Below are 17,681 nucleotides of genomic sequence, written 5' to 3'. Positions count from 1 at the left end.
AGATGATACTGCTGAGATAGATATGCATGCTTACCTATATGCCTGTGAGTCACCCCAGGGAGCCCAAGCTTTGGGCTTATTTCAGATACGTCATATATGATATTTTAGTATTAACTCCGTAACAAGGGGACTTAGGAATTTGTGGCATTTCTCCTACCAGCACAACAGCTGGTGCCAAGTGCTTCATTACAAAGACTTTTGTAAATGAAAATCCAGGTGTTTACCTATTTCTGTATTGTTTAACTGAGACTTTGGCAATTTCCAGACAAAGGAAGGAAAAAACAGTTTCATGAAATGTCCTCTTGGGATGGGATATTTCAAAACACAATTTCCAATCTGTACCTTTATTCTCACTCAGCTCAGTGTCTTCTGATGACAGGCTGGCTACAGCTGAAGGTTTTGTTTCATCTATAAGAAGAAAGGTAATGGAAGAGAAGTTATTCATTAAACAGAAAACTGATGAACCACTTCACTGAAAAAAGAAGTGTTATGCCTTATTGAGACAAGGTATTAGACCTGAATTTCATTTACTGGGCTTCCATCCATTTACTGGCTATTACTGGTCTGATTGTCTTCCCTAAGAAAGATGTAAACTAACATTCCAATACAGCCAGATCAAATCTGTATTTCAATATCTCATCATACAGAGAGAGGAACAGCTATTGGTTTCATGTGTAGACTGGTGGCCTATTTGCTCTGAGATTTCTTTCTTTCATTTAATCCATATATTTTGAGAAAAAACAAGTAAGTCATTCTTAACTTGAATCATGTCCATGAATCCCACTGGAACACAAATTACTAGATGCAAATGCTTTCCTGAAAATAGAAGCTTTCATGAATCAGGCCTGAAATTAGAAAGTTCTTAGAAATCTGCAGCTTGGAGTTTTTTAATGGTAGAGCACATAGGTAAACCTATTGTGGTTAATAGATACAACTGGTACATGAACTTAATAAAATGTTTTCACTTTCACTGTTGCTATTTCTTGCTGATTTTTATTAATTGTAAAATTTTTATAAGCTTTTGTTTTCATTTATAGACTTTCTTTCAAAAGACTTGTTGTTGATGATTCTGACAAAATTTTTTCCTTACATAGACAACTAGTACTTTTAGCTAGATTGAAACAAAAGCTCAGAACCATCTGCCATGTTGTTTTTCCATGTGTTAACTGTGAAGCACATTGACGACAGACTGTAGGCCAGACTTTAAAAAAACCCCCACACAGTTGAAAACTTCAGTCTTTTCAGACTACTGGTGCTTTTACCACTACTATAGTTTTCTTTATAATATATACTTTTCTCTATGATATCATGATATTTTTCACTATAACGAGAGTATGTAAATCTTAATATAACGGATCGAGTAAGAATAAAGCATGAATTTTTTGTCCTATATTTTCTTTCACAATGTCGAAGTATATGATTTGTCACACTCAGAGGAAGTTTATTCCTTTTGGTTTAGATAATACAAATAAGAACTTTAACATTTGACGGGATTGTTCCTAACAGTGGTCACTTGTAGTGTTTAGCAATCTTCTAGGCATACAACTGTGTACCTTGGAAAATCAGGTAATTTTCTACTGCTATGAAAGGAAGAAAAAGCAGCAATCTCAAAGTTTCTGGTGATGCTCTGTCTCTTCAATGCATAGAGCGGAAAGCAGCAGAGACTCACTAGGTAGATGTAACTAACTGGAGGTAATTGTGGCCCTCTCTGTTCCTGTCACTATGTAAACTAGGAGGGAAAATTGCTAAGCCAGATCATTTTCTCCCGTAACACCATCTGCCTGTGGCCAAGGAGGTGACTAATGAGTGGCACGACATTATATTTAGGCATGTACCTAAACCGTGTTCCTAAAGTATGACATTTTCTGGATCTGGGATCTCAGATGTCTGGATCTTTTCTTTGACACTCTTCATGAGAAAAATGAAACATGAGTACCAATTCAAGATAGCAAAAGAATGTACATCACGGCTCTGATGAACCAGCTCTGACAGCTCGTATTGCAACAAGTCATAACAAGCAGTTTTGGGAAAAGCACAGTGCATGTCAAACACATACAGTAGCAAAGTGGTAGTTTCAAGAGGTAAACATTCCTTAATTCTCTTGGGAAAAAGGGAATTTTATTCAATCAAACTGAAATACTTACCCCATCAGAGTGACTTTCAGTGACAAGCACAGCAGGCTGTATTGGGCATCTCCAGATGCAGGTTTAACAGGAACCTCTACAACTGGAGCCAGGAGCTCCAGGCAGTATTAGCTCTTAAGTGAGCTAGCAGTCAAGCAGTACTCAGTATAGTTAAAAGCTGAAAACTGCTTGGAAAAAGATATGCCCCAGTCTAGTCAGAGATTCAAAACAGAATCTCAATTCACATGGAATAACTCATTCTTCTCCCTGGTCCCCTTTGTCTGTTTGAAACACAACTAGCATGAAAGTGAAAAACCCAGGGAAGGACATGTGGTTGCCCTCCAGCATTTACAAAACACCACCATGCACTTATCTTGGGGAGGATAAAGTTTGCTGAAGTCCATGGGAATCTATTTTATTCTGTAATACTGTGTGCCTCTGGCTTTGTCTCCCACTGCCTGCCCTGCATGAGGACATACAGAAGAGGTGATAAAAAGAACATGAAACACAGAAGGACTTCAAGCTCGGACAGACAGCATCAGATGTTAACACTCAGTTGCAGAAGAGTGACCTGTGGAGGGCAGGGAGAAAAGCTGCCCTTCCACCTACACAGTGGCCAATGCACAGGACAAAAAGAAGACACTCATCCAATGGATTTCTCATTACCACAATGCAGGAAGCAAATCAAGTAAGTCAGGAATCCAGGCCTTCTAAATTTAGCTACTGTGTTTGCTGACTGGCCATCTTCAGCTCAAGAAATTCCAAAGAAAACCCTTTCATTCTCTCTGGTTTAAATATGCTTAGGGAACATTCTGCACTACAATGGGAAAAAAATCCTGATGGAATGAGAAAAGCGAAGTGCTACATGCAATACTACACTAAAAGAAATACTTAAGAAATAAGGAGATAGATAGACATTTTGATTGCCACTTCAGGTCTTTTGGTAGCTAATTCATTCTAGCTGTCTCTTGCAAGGAACAGAGTTGTGTAGCATGAAAAATTAAACAGAAAAAAAATCACTTGTGAGCACAGAGTGACACTGTATTCCAACATACTGAACTCACTATAATTTATAAGCATGTCACCTGCAAAACCCACTGCTTGTGAACTCTGACATTCACTCACAGCATATGCAATATTTTTCTCTACGGATTTAAATCTTCATAACCACTGTGATTTATGTAGACAATTTTTTAAAATTTGAAAATACCCTTAAAAATCATCAGGAGATATGTTTTCATCAGAAGGAGCCTGCTGCTTGTTTCCCCCTTCCCCACATTTCTTTTACCTCATTTCTATTCTATGCAGAGGAGAAAAAATTATTTATTCCTTGTGAGAGGATTAGCTAGATTAGGCACCTTAAAGGGAGAATGTAGAGCTGATAAGCTGGAGAGGGGTCTGCATTCCTGCACTGCAACACATTCATTCACAATGAATGAAGATTTGGTCTCTAATGGGAGAATTGCTCAAGACCTGAGCTAATCTGGTGGAAATGTACGAACATTCCTTTTCAAAAGCACTGACTAAGGTTATTGTTCACCAACGTGGATAAAACCTAAGACAGGCCTTTAAGGAGTTTGGCACAAACCTGCTTCTTGGCTCTGGGTCTTACTTTCATTGGTGTTTTTCTTATCCACTGTGCCATTACCACCTTGTGGGAGACAGAGGAGTAGAGACTCCTGCAATTGAAGGAGGCTTTGATTTACAACCTTGGAAGAGACTAGGTCTGGCTTAATTGACAAAGATTTGTGGACTTTAAGCAAAAGGATTACAAACTTGTGTTCCTATCATTATAAGTAAAATTGTACACTGGGTGTTTTGGTGAAGGGTTTTAAAATATAATAGTGTGATTTTATATAGTTTAAGTTAAGAATTTAGATGGTATAAGAGAGACATCTGTGTGTACGTGACATGAGAAGTTATTGGTCAAAACATAAGCTGCATTGCAGTGAGAAGTGCCACAGGTGATAGGTCATTAATCTAAAACAAAGTGTCGTTTTAAGTATCTATTGGATTAGGAAGTTATAAATTACGATGTAACCCTAAATCTTGTGACTAGTCGCCATTACTCGGAGGTGTTGTAAAAGCTCACGCCTCGACTGATGCGTTTGTTATTTTAAACAATAAATTCGTGTAGTTGCACAGTCCCATCCCTGAAAAGTTATTTTCCTCCGACACGTGAAGCGCGAGAAACGGACGGGGGGTGACCCGGCAAGGGCCCCGACAAGTGGTGCCCGGTGTGTGGCGGATTTACGGCGCAGAGGTCGGAGTAGGATGAAGAGGATTCCCTCGGTCAACGTGAGTTATCCGTACCCTGAAAGGAAGGGTGATCCGGCGAGAGCTTAAGCTGAAAGGAAGCTTGACGGAGAGTCGCAGGTCGATTTCTCCCCAGCACGCTGGTAGGAAATCTGTCTTCAACGATTGAGTGAAGGCAGGGGCCGTGTAGGTAGAGAGATGGGTGAAAATATTTCAAAAGAACAGAGGGATGTTTATAATAAGTTAGATGCCTTGCTGAAGTTGCATTCTGAGCCTCTTCCCAGCAAAGAAGTGAAAGATTTATTGCTTTGGGTTTTCCGTAATTGCCCTGATGTTGACTTTGAACTTCTTCTTACTAAATCGGTTTGGGATGATATTGCGACTAGACTTTACGATCTCGCTTCAAAACGCGATAAGACGGCAGCTATGTTAATCCCTGCTTGCTGAGTGGTGATAGAATTGTTGAACAGCTCAGTGATTAATGGCGGCTCCGGAATTTTAACTGCGCCACGGGCTCCCTCGCAGTCGCCCCCTCCGGCCGCTTCTAAAATTGCACCCGAAGGGGGGGGTGGTGGAGAGAAGAGGGGGGAGCCCTCGGAAGTGATGTATGGTGCCGGAGGGCGGGAGGCCCCGGAAATTACATCTCCGGAAATGACATCTTCGGAAGTGATGAAAGCAAAGATGGATGCCCCCATGACAGCTCGGAGGGTTGCCGGTAGCACAGCAGATGTGCAAACTCAGGATGAGTGTTTACCATCGGTGAATGAATCTAATTTAAGCCTTCAAGATATGAATAGGCTCTCCTCTGCCGATAAGCAGAGAGAAATAAATCTAAGGGAAAAGCCTGTTTTAACAAATTGGGATGTTATACATCGGGAGGTATCTAAAGAGGATGATCTTGTCCCAGCTCGTAAATCACTGTTAGCATTGCCGGTGAGGTATGGGAGAGGAGGAGCAAACCCGAGATGGGAAGCCCTGGCACATGACGACATTAAGGATTTAAGGAGAGCTATAAAGGAGAGTGGTTTGGGATCTCCCTACTTTAAGCAGCTATTAAAAGCAACTTTAGATCATGTGGACTTAACACCTTTTGACTGTAAGAACATTGCCTCCATGCTTTTGACTGACTCGCAGTATTTGTTGTGGGATTTAAAGTGGCGTAGACTTCTTGGAAAACTGATAGAGAATTATGCAGGAGGTCCTAATGCAGCTTTGACACTTGCACAACTGGCAGGAGATCCACCTCATGACAGGCCAGAAGATCAAGCAGATCTGGCAAGGGCAGTCCTTGCTGACCTCAAAGAAACAGCTAAAAGGGCACTTTTGCAAATCGAGCCTGTGGGTTCTCCACAAGGTGCCTATACACAAATTAAGCAGGGTCCGACCGAGACCTTTTCTTCCTTCATTGATCGGCTGACCCAGGCTTTGGAGAGACAGTGTGAGGATGATGTTGCTCGTCCGATTTTATTACGAAATCTTGCTTATGTTAATGCTAATGAAGAGTGTCAGCGAACTATTAGAGCTTTACCAGGGGTACAACCAAGTATTTCAGATATGCTTGAAGCATGTAGTAAAGTTGGTAATGCACAGCATACGGCTGTTATTCAAACTGATTCATTAGGAGAAAAACTGGAAAGAGCTATTACCAGTCAAGCTGAGATGATGGATAAGAGGCTTTCTGCTCAAGCTGAGATGTTGGATAAAAGACTTGTAACAGCGCTTAATGCTCTTGCTGTAAGCAATTCTCGAGCAATGCCACGAGCTAATATAGATGAAAGAGTGTGCTTTCGATGTGGTGAGCCTGGACATTTAATGAAAAATTGTCCAGGGCTTGGAGAGATTTCAACAAAACCATTACGTTGTCCGAGATGTAGAAAGGGAAGACATTATGCTAACAGATGTCACTCTAGATATGATGTAGATGGGAATCTCTTGCCGGGAAACGAATTTTTGAGCGCGATGCCTCGCCGCGTGACGAAACAAATAGCAGCAGTTCATTACCCAGAGCTTCAATCCTATGGAAACCAAAGTCGCACACAGTTAGCAGAATGGTCAAACATCTCCCAAGCGACTCAAACCTCTTGCCCCCTGGAGCATTCTGTACCTTGGCAGCCTCCAAATTGATATGTTTTATGAATAGTTCCCACTACCTGATACCCACAGGAGTTACTGGGACATCTGAAGAAAAGCAGGACTTTTTAATTATGGGAAAAGATGCGTGTCGTATTATAGGTCTCGTGGTTTATCCAACAATTGTTTCAGCAAACTATCATGAAGAGCTTACAATTTTGGCTCAAGCATTACAACCTCCTTTAGTTGTTCCTGCGGGAACGCAATTAGCCACTGCTGTTGCAGTGCCTACTACAGCTGTACGCAGAGCGATAGAGATGGAAGGGCGGCCACCTATAACAGAAAATTCAAACTTAGGACCAGAGATTTTCTGGACAAAGCATATTGGACGTGACAGGCCTTTACTGACTTGCAGTTTAATGCATAACAATAAAACAATCATGGTTCAAGGCCTACTAGATACAGGAACAGATGTTACTATTATTTCTTACTTGTTTTGGCCAAAAGACTGGAAGTTGGTAACTCCCCTGGATACCCTCACAGGAATAGGGGGTGCCACTTTATGCTTACAAAGTGAATCTGCGATTACAGTCAGAGGACCTGAAGGAAAAACAGCAATTGTTCGTCCTTTTATTGTGAAAAAGCCTATTACAGTCTGGGGAAGAGATTTGTTATCTCAGTGGGGAGTCAAGTTGGAAGTGGATTTTTAGTAGGGGCCATGCAGGCACTCATCACCCCTAAGCTTTCATGGAAAACCGATGAAGCCATCTGGGTTAATCAATGGCCCCTAGAAGAGAAAAGATTGAGTGCCCTTAAGAAATTAGTGCAGGAACAATTGCAAGAAGGACATATCATAGAAACAACTAGTCCTTGGAATTCACCAGTGTTTGTTATACACAAGAAGACCTCTAATACCTGGAGACTGCTTCAAGACCTTAGAAGGATCAACGAAGTAATAGAAGATATGGGACCCCTCCAACCTGGACTTCCTTCGCTCTCTATGATTCCCCGAGACTGGCCTTTAGTTATCATTGATTTAAAGGACTGTTTTTTCAATATTCCACTTCATCCAGAAGATGCCCCGCGTTTCGCATTCTCCGTTCCAAGTGTTAATCGACAAGAACCATTGATGAGGTACCACTGGGTTGTGCTTCCCCAAGGGATGAAAAATTCACCTACTATATGTCAATGGTTTGTGGCAAAAGCCTTGTCTCCAGCTAGGCGAAAACACCCTAAAGCAAAGATTCTACATTACATGGATGATCTGTTAATTTCAGCACCCACTCAGAAGGAGATGGAGGAAGCTCGTGACAGCGTTGTAACAGAGATTAAAAGGGCTGGACTTGAGATTTCTACGTCAAAAATACAAGAAACTCCACCATGGCAATATTTGGGATGGAAAATGACAGAACAGTCAATAAGGCCACAGAAAATACAGCTTCGAATTAAAGTTCATACTTTACAAGATTTGCAGCAGCTTTTGGGAGAGATAAATTGGATTAGAGTTACTTTAGGGATTACTAATGACGAACTTGCTCCAGTTTTTGATTTGTTAAAGGGAGATTGTGACATTACTTCCCCAAGAATCCTCACACCTGAAGCTCTAAAGGCACTTGACAGAGTAACAGAGGCTTTACAGAAAAGACAAGCACATCGTTGTGTAGATTCACAACCATTTTTCCTTGCAGTACTGGGGGAAAAAATGCAATTGTATGGTCTTATATTTCAATGGGATGCTTCTGCCAAAAATCCCTTATTGATAATAGAATGGGTTTTTTTGCCTTATAGATCTCCAAAAACAATCTTCACAACGATGGAAATGTTAGCTGAGATTGTAATCAGAGGCAGGTCAAGGTTGTTAACTATGGCAGGCAAGGAGTTTGCGATAATTTACTTGCCTCTGAAGAAACGATATTTTGATTGGGCATTACTAAACTCAGAAGAACTTCAGATTGCGTTATTGAATTATCCAGGTACTTGTTCTATTCATTTCCCTAGTCATAAACTATTTCAGGCAAAATTAAGCTTTAGAGAAAGACCACTGTTAAGTGAAGTGCCTTTGGATGCTGTGACAATTTTTAGTGATGGGTCAGGGAAGACCCATCGCTCGGTCGTTACGTGGCAAGACTCAGAAACTAAAACATGGAAACAGAATATTCAAATAGTAGAAGGTTCAACCCAGGTAGTAGAACTTGCCGCAGTAGTTAGGGCATTTCAGCTTTTCCCAGAGCCTTTTAATTTGATTACAGATTCTGCTTATGTTGCTAATATAGTTAAGAGAATAGAAGGATCAGTTCTGAAGGATGTTAGCAATGATGCTCTGTATCGTCATCTTAAATGTCTTTATACCCTTGTGCAAAATAGAACTAATCAATATTTTGTCTCCCATATTAGAGCTCATTCTTCACTCCCAGGATTCCTGGCGGAGGGCAACTCCAGGGCTGATAAGTTAACCGTTGCTATAGTGAACACCTTGCCAAATACTTTTGAACAAGCAAAGTTGAGTCATGCCTTTTTTCATCAGAATGCACAAGCTCTTATGAGAATGTTTCATCTTTCCAGAGACCAGGCTAGAGCAATTGTAAATACCTGCCCAGATTGCCAACTGGTGCAGCCTCCTGTCTCCATGGGAGCAGTAAATCCTCGAGGGCTACAGAGTTTGCAATTGTGGCAAACGGATATCACTAAATATCTGTCCTTTGGAAAATATAAAAATATCCATCTATCAGTGGATACATTTTCCAATGCAGTTTTTGCTTCTGTACACACAGGAGAGACAGCAAATCATGTGTGTCAGCATTTTTTGCAAGCTTTCGCTTCCTTGGGGGTGCCTCAAGAAATAAAAACAGATAATGGTCCTGCTTATACAGCTCAGAAAGTAGCCACATTTTTGATGAATTGGGGTGTTCGCCATACTTTCGGCATTCCTTATTCGCCCACGAGTCAGGCAATTGTAGAAAGGACACATCATTCCTTGAAACGTATTTTAGATCAGCAAAAGGGAGATCTAGCACAAGCAACACCACAGATGCGATTAAGTAAAGCTTTGTATGTTTACAACTTTTTGAATAGTTCTTCTACAGAGCCTGATCCTCCAATATTTAGGCATTTCTCTAATAGCACACATGCAAAGTTAAGAGAAAATCCTTTGGTTCTGATTAGAAATCCAGAAACAGGACAAATAGAAGGTCCGTTCCCATTAATAACCTGGGGCAAAGGGTTTGCTTGTGTTTCTACAGGTACGGGACCTAGGTGGCTTCCTGCGAAGAATGTGAAACCATATCACACGCAGAAAGAAGCTGACAACTCTACGAGTACAGAAGAGAGTACGCAGACGTGAACTTCGCAGAGACTACAGCCCATACCTGCAATCTTTTGTTTTATTGTTAAAGCTGTAAATTTTAGGTTTTAGATTGATGTAAGCGTGTATAAGCAAATGTGTTGTAAAGATCTTTTGGCAAATAATCCTCATCATTAAATGAAGTGAAATTAAATTGGGAAATACAAAAATATTCTTACAAATTAGTTTAGAGATTGAGATTTGAGAAGGAGTCTTTTGCCAAGAGAACTTTCAAGAAACATGAAATCTAATCAAATGTTAAGTTTGTTTTTTGCTTTGTTTGTCTTGTTTACTTTCGGTGGGGTAGCTTTGCCGGTCAATCAACCTAAGACCAATGTTTGGGTGACTTTAGCTAATGCTTCAGGATTGGATACTCTATGTCTGTCTACCACAACTCCAGAAAATCCATTTTCAACTTGTCTAGTCAATGTTCCAATAGAGAATTGGCCAATCCCAGAGAAAATTGACAGGGCCTTACGAGGTACCTTTGCAGGATCAGAAGTTTGGGAACACTATACTCCAGTAAATACATGGGAATGGTGGACTCCCTATCTTCCTAAAATCTCTGATGAACCTGAAGAATTGGAAATCCTTGGTTCTGTAAAAGTGAAATTCTGTGTTGAGTTCTATTCTACAAACATGAATCAATCACTGATGAGAGATGTTTCTCCATATCACCCTGTGTATAAGAACCACTCCTTTTGGTGTAATAATACTTTTGTAGTTTCATCTGCACCTAGCTCTATTCCTCTGCAATTACCAAGAGGAATGTTTTTTGTATGTGGAGACAGAGCATGGCCAGCTATCCCTTCAAACATTAAGGGTGGTCCGTGTACTTTGGGAGAGCTTACGTTATTTACTCCTAATATGAAGACAATTGCCAATGTGTGACACAGACAAAAAAGATCCGCTCGGCATCAATATGGACCAGAGTGCAAAGATGATTTTACCCCATGGGGCTATGGAAAAAGGGCTTGTAACATCTCTTCTTATGCCACCAGTTGCCTCAGTAGTTGCGTTAAAGCGGTTGGATCGGTTGGGATGTTGGCTGAGCAAACAATCTAACGCTACATCCCTTGCATTAAGTGGCCTTTTAGCAGATGTCAAAAATGTGAGGCATGCCACTTTGCAAAATAGAGCAGACATTGATTTTCTTTTACTAGCCCATGGACATGGATGCAAAGACTTTGAGGGGATGTGCTGTATGAATCTGTCTGACCACTCAGAGTCTGTTTACAAGAGCATACGACAACTTAAAGAGGGTGTGTCGAAAATAAGAATCGATGATGGAACGTGGCTGGATAATTTGTTTAGTGGATGGGGTTTAGCGTCATGGGTAAAAAAGTGTCTTACAACAGGCCTATATATTTTGGCAGTCATAGTTACAGTTCTCATAATGGTGCCGTGTCTGTTTCAATGTGTACAGCGAATGATTGATAAATCCATCAAAGGAATTTTTTTGGTGCAGAAAGGAGGGGGAGATGTGGGAGACAGAGGAGTAGAGACTCCTGCAATTGAAGGAGGCTTTGATTTACAACCTTGGAAGAGACTAGGTCTGGCTTAATTGACAAAGATTTGTGGACTTTAAGCAAAAGGATTACAAACTTGTGTTCCTATCATTATAAGTAAAATTGTACACTGGGTGTTTTGGTGAAGGGTTTTAAAATATAATAGTGTGATTTTATATAGTTTAAGTTAAGAATTTAGATGGTATAAGAGAGACATCTGTGTGTACGTGACATGAGAAGTTATTGGTCAAAACATAAGCTGCATTGCAGTGAGAAGTGCCACAGGTGATAGGTCATTAATCTAAAACAAAGTGTCGTTTTAAGTATCTATTGGATTAGGAAGTTATAAATTACGATGTAACCCTAAATCTTGTGACTAGTCGCCATTACTCGGAGGTGTTGTAAAAGCTCACGCCTCGACTGATGCGTTTGTTATTTTAAACAATAAATTCGTGTAGTTGCACAGTCCCATCCCTGAAAAGTTATTTTCCTCCGACACGTGAAGCGCGAGAAACGGACGGGGGGTGACCCGGCAAGGGCCCCGACACCACCTATTGAGAAAAACACATAAAAATTATTTATGATACATCTTTTTATTGGTAACTGGAGCAGTGCAATATTAATTTAAACCAATTTAGCACAAACTGCTAATTTACAGCAAAGTGCTGTGATAAAAAAGGAGAGGTGTAAAGGTAAGCTGAAAAAAACTGTCAACAGGACCAGTTCCATTTAAACCAGTCATATTTTTATATCTCAAGATGAGGATTATAGATTTTATCTCAATAGGCTCACTGGAAATAACAATACCAAATAAAGTGATGTTTCCCTAAACACAGTCTGCAAGACATGAAATTGCACTTGAACTTTATAAAGTTGCTTGAACCTCTACGTATTCTATAAAGAGTTTTTTTCCCAAGATTATTTTCCTCCTGTAACATTTCAACAGGATCCTTGAAGTGGCTGTGTTTCTGACCTGCAGAACATACTTCAATGCCTATGGAAAGTAAGAATCAGCTGAATTGAATTTTATAGCAGAAACCACAATGCCACTTAATGTAAAGTATAAAAACGCATCACAAATAGTTATAATGAAGAGAGCACATTAAACCAAAGTAAGATTGTTTGGACTGAATGAAGTTTTCCCCTTTCTACATTCACAGTCATTCCCAATTTTCTCCACTACTTCACATTCATTATCCATTTTCTACCCTCCATCTCTCTTTTGGAAGGCAAGTACCAAACAGCAAATAACCACTGAGAACGGGTAATACCCTAAAAAATATCTATGGGTCTCTTAAACTTTGCTTGCCCTCATTAGAAATGTATCAGGAATTCTCTATTTTCAGGGATGGAAAAGGCTCTTTTAGCTTCATAATAACATGAGAGGCTGCAGTGCTGCATGCAGGATCAGATGCCATGGCCATGCTCCCTTCTTTGCAGCACCACAAGCTGAGTACCAGCCTTAATGAGGTATTTGAAAATCTGACTGCTGAGCATACACATTGCGAGAAAAGAAATTCATTCCCAGGCCTGAAAATGTCTTGATGATGATACACATTTTTTTGCTGTGATCTTTGCTGGCTGCTGGGTTTTCTGATTACAGCTTCTCTAAAGCAACACAGCTAAAGTTCCTTGCGTCGGCCACCTTGCTTTGACTTAACACATGGAACCTGGTGAAGGGAATAGCAGTGGTCCAAATGTGATTAGGTGGATGGAAGGAAAACAGACAGAGCAGATGTTTTCCACAGACAGATGTACATCTGGTGGCACACTGCACCCAGCTGATATTTAAAGGCTGAGGTATGATGCTGTCCCTCTTTCCAGCAGGCAGTTCTTCCTGGCATCCAGCAGATGGGACTAGTGGAGAATTATTTCCAAGGCTGGCCCTGCACAGAGCTGCTCTCAGGAGGAGAGGAGATGGAGCAGGAACTTGATACCCCTCACCTGAGAGAAGAGATGTAGGCAGGTTGCAGCTGATGGCCATCAGTGGGAACTTGGGCTTCCTGCCCTCCTGGTAACTCTTTGTACGAATTCTAACCTTAATGGATGACTTGTGAATTAGCACATTTTTGAGCTCTAACCTGTAAAAAATTGCATTATGTGGATGACCAAAATGGCGTGACAAAACCTGTGGAGTTTTTCTTTCCCTGACTTGAAATCAAAAGGTACTGTTTTCAAAGTCACCATTCTGCCTGTCAACACACAATAGGAGGACCACGTGCACAATAGAAAGTTAGCTATACTAGAGGATAAACTTTTCTCTCCCCTATCCCTTTTCTCTTAAAACACAGGCTTGGTGTCATCAAGCTATGCAGCAAGCAATTAATAAATAAAGACAATCCTGTAACACCACAGTGCGGCGGCAGTGGAAAAATCTTTACTGATAGGTCAGACCCAAAGAGATTATTGCATCATTGTGAAATGAGCAGTGCCAAAGCTTCAAGGATTTAATTATGGTCAAGTGTAACATGTTTCACTCTGTGCAGAAAGACTACAACCAGAAAAAGCCCGTTAGGCATAAATGGTAACTACTGATATATCAATGAAATTAATTTCAGCCATTATCTTACCGCATTCACAATTAAAACTCTATTTCCAGATGATACTTTTTTCTACATCCATTATTATGACTATAGCCACAACTTACTTGACTAAAACCAGGTATTTCAAGGGTTCATTCATATTTATTGCAAAGAAACTATATCTCTTGCTTAAGTCACTCAGAGAAAACTTAAACTATGAGAGAAAGTTTAAATGATCATCTGGTTCGGCAGATTATCAGATAAACCACATTTTCTCAATCCTAAATGTATTATTTCACTGGACATTCACTGTTTAGAACTGGTCTGATAGAACATAAATTACAGGATTCTCAACATCTTTTCACTTCATTTTGTTCCTTTAGAAAGAAAAATGTGAAAGACTTTAAACAGAAACTTCACCTCTTGTACTCTGACCCAGCCCAATTGACTGACTGGATCATGACATGAAAAGTCATCTTGATCAGTGTACAGTAAGTAAGCATTGTGCCTGGCAAGAGACTTTTAAAGAAATAGAGAAAAGGAAATGCTAAAAATTAGGACTGGACAAGTGATGCTCCAGTAAATGACTTGCAGAAGGAACAGTTAAACTCTGCTTAGCCTAGAATATCTATTTATCTCGTTAGAAAGGGAGGAAGCAGAGCATGAATACACTGATAAGAAAGCAAACTATAGAGTGGAGAAGTGACTAATCCCAAAGTCTTTGACAAACAGGTTATTCCACTTTAAAAAACCCCTTCTAATGAGTCTCTCACTGAGTGTGTTTGACTGAAGAGTCTTTCTGCAGTTATTGCTCTTCACTGGAACTGGGTGCAGAGCAAATGGAAAGGCTTTAAGGAGTATGTCCTCAAGGCAGAGAGCTGGAAGTATATTTTACGAGAGAAGTGAGACGTTTTTCCACCATATTTTTATTCACCCCTGGATCTCCTTTTCTCCAGGCAGAAAAGCCAGAGCCAGTGCATTTTCCTTGAGTCTTCCCCATGACATTATTTATAATAAAAATGTATTTTCCACTGGATGGCTTCTACAGTATCAACCATCCTTCTCTTCCCACTACTGCAGCAATCAGTGATTGCATTTCTTTAGGTGAAAGCTGTCCTCACAATATTTACTTTTCTATTACACTGGTAATTGAACAACAATTTGTCACTCACTCCAAAGGAGATAAAAAAAAGTAGCAAATGAAGTGTCATGTCATTTTAGGCCAGAAAATGTAAATTATTTTGAGCCACATCACAAAACAAATTGGAACATCTGTTTCTTTCCCCCTGGCATAACAGCTGAAAAAACCAGAAGTTTGAGGATCACAGTAGCACCGTACAAAAAAAAAATAAGCACATCAGATGCCAGAAGACCTACTTCTGTCCATATATTCTGCTTTCTCTTGCCAAGCTGACTACTGCCTGATAGGTTCTTGCTGTCTCCCCTTAGCATTTTCTTTGAGGTAATAAAAAAACCCCATGCCCCTTCCCCACATGATATATTTGGTAGAAAAGAGGCTAAACAAGGATCAATCAGCATGCTCAGCAAGCTGGTAGAGCAAGTGGAACTTCTAACTCCACCAGCAAAGAGGATTCTCCAGGAGTGCCTGCCCACTTTCTCTTACAGAGAGGCATTTAGCATGCACAGTGAGGTGCCAGCTGCAGTGGCAGCCCCCAAATGAAGCAGATAATATGATAAATAATAAGCCAGCCATCAGACGGGAGAAGGCTGGGACAAGATCATGGTGAAAGATCAGGGGACAAACCCTTGCAGTTTTAGTATTCTTCACATTTTCTCTGCAAGATCCTGGAAGGATGTGGCTTCTTACATCTTCCACTGTTCTTGTGACAAACATGGCAAGTCAAAAATATTAATAGCCTGCTGGCCTCTTGGCTCTTCCCATTTCAGAGCTGAGGAAGAGCTGAAGTCTGCTCACACACCTACTCCTCTTCAGCAGCATCTTTCTTCACAAGCAGCTGGCGACATACTTAGAGATGAGGCTAAAGTCAGTGCCCCAAAAAGTGGTACAAAAAGACATTTTTCAGAAGAAAACAGAATTGCAGATACTGTATTCTTCTATTTAAAGGAAGAAATTCTGTGGAAGAAACAGTCCATTTTTACCCCTCCAACACAGAACCACAGAATACTCTGATCTGGAAAGGATCCAAAAGGATTATCAAGTCCAACTCATGAACACATAAGCTATTAATAATAAAATTGTTTTTGCTACTGAGAAAGCTGTATTTATATCATCCGTAGGGTGTCAACACCCAGAATAAGGTTTCCTCAAACCTCCTCCTCCTTCCTGGGGTAGAAGTAAAAGTGACAAAGGGCCAACAACTGAGGCTTTCATCTTAATTTGTGCAGGTACCACATCCTGGAACAGCAGGTGTGATCCTGCTGCATCTCTGCATGGCTCTGCCATGCAAATCCAGGAGCATCATTTGCTTCTCTGCATGGCCAGTGACTGTGGCATCTCTCCATTGGTCTGACCTGTGCTTCTTTCTAGTATAACAAATGCAAGTGCAATCAAGATCTGGCAGACAAGGGACACCAGTTTTCAACTATCTTTTTTACAGCACAAAAATACTGCCATGGTAATCATGGCACTAATGATGTGAAGGTCCTTATAGTATAGCAGAGAAACTAATTAATGAGAAAATTTAAAATATAGGCCTCGATCTGCACTCTGCACACAAGTAGATACGCTGGCATCAGTGAAACCCCTAAAATGTGAGAAGAAAGCACATATACATCCATATAGACACTTGAGATCATACAGCCTGCAACTATTTTCAAACTATTCCAGTGGCAAAATAATATTAGACATAAACCAAGAAGCACATACACACAAAGGCCATTATTGCAGAAATACAAACACATTAAAGTGAATCATTAGGGTGGTGGCCTGAGGTTGCTGAACATTTTCAGTTTGCACTTTATTTTAATTAAATTATGATTTAGGTCACTTTTAATCACTACTTGTATTTAACCCCTTTGGGGTAAATTTTAAAAAGGGTTAGTTATGAGTTATCTGCAGTAATTGTTTAATAGAGTTATGAGACATCTTCCCTCTGTGCTGCTTCAACAAACTACTGCGCTGCAGGTGCAGCCCTGAACATGCTACTGCGAATGCACCCAGCCCAGTGAAGCTTGTCAGCCCAATAAATAACAGGGTTTCATTTCCACGCAGCATTTTGTCCAGGATTGTGGGAGAAAAATGAGAAACCTGTAGCTTGAGTGGCTTATCTCAGAGGTTAAAAATAAAATGATTGTATTGCACCTATTTAACATCCTGAGAAATACAAGAGTCTCAGCTAAAGCCTGCTGAAGTCACCATGCATGTTCCCCTCGCTTCACTCTTCTGTGGGTCATAACACAACTAACTCAGCTTCATCATACCTCTCCTGACTAGGGAAGAACCAGGGAACAACAGCTACAGCATCAAATTAAGTCCTGGGAAGACAGGAGCATGCCTGTTTGTCTCAACTCACTGCTGGGAACATTGTGTTCACCTGGCTTTTCACTGGATATAACTCCATTGACTCAGATTGTGCAATACAGGTGCTGGGCAAGGGGTGTGGAACATTTCATTGCCAATGATGCTGAGCATCACTATTCCTGTGACGGTTCAAAACAAATGAAGGGAGACATCTCCTGGAAGCTTGAGCTGACCAATACAACCAGAATATGGATGGATATCACACCCTAGATGTCACAGGCAGTCTGTGCAGAGGACAAAGACAGAATTGGCATTTTGATGCAAAAAAATACACACACTGTGGTGCACAGTATTACTACTGTTCTCGTAGTGTATAAAAGTGGACAGAAATTGCTCCTGTGAGTTGATGCAGAGTTCACA

At 40.5% G+C, this 17,681-nt stretch overlaps 1 protein-coding gene across 5 annotated transcripts in view; it reads right to left on the bottom strand.

Annotated features, from left to right (window-relative positions):
• The window catches only part of MACROD2 (mono-ADP ribosylhydrolase 2), an 893,560-nt gene that overhangs the window by 54,347 nt on the left and 821,532 nt on the right, over window positions 1-17,681 (bottom strand). For 3 of the 5 annotated variants that reach the window (XM_069009015.1, XM_069009018.1, XM_069009016.1), the window contains exon 12: window positions 343-408. The exons of 1 other annotated variant lie outside the window; for it this stretch is intronic. In XM_069009015.1, coding sequence (XP_068865116.1) covers window positions 343-408 — 66 coding nt within the window. Of the gene's footprint in view, window positions 1-342; window positions 409-11,860; window positions 13,242-17,681 lie in introns of those variants that run through there. One more of the 5 variants, XM_069009019.1, reaches the window with a different exon arrangement.

The sequence above is a fragment of the Aphelocoma coerulescens genome, chromosome 3 (genome assembly GCF_041296385.1).
Source record: "Aphelocoma coerulescens isolate FSJ_1873_10779 chromosome 3, UR_Acoe_1.0, whole genome shotgun sequence".
Taxonomy (NCBI): Eukaryota; Metazoa; Chordata; class Aves; order Passeriformes; family Corvidae; genus Aphelocoma; species Aphelocoma coerulescens.
The sequence above is the reverse complement of the archived record's forward strand: the minus strand, read 5'-3'. Positions and strand labels throughout refer to the sequence as shown.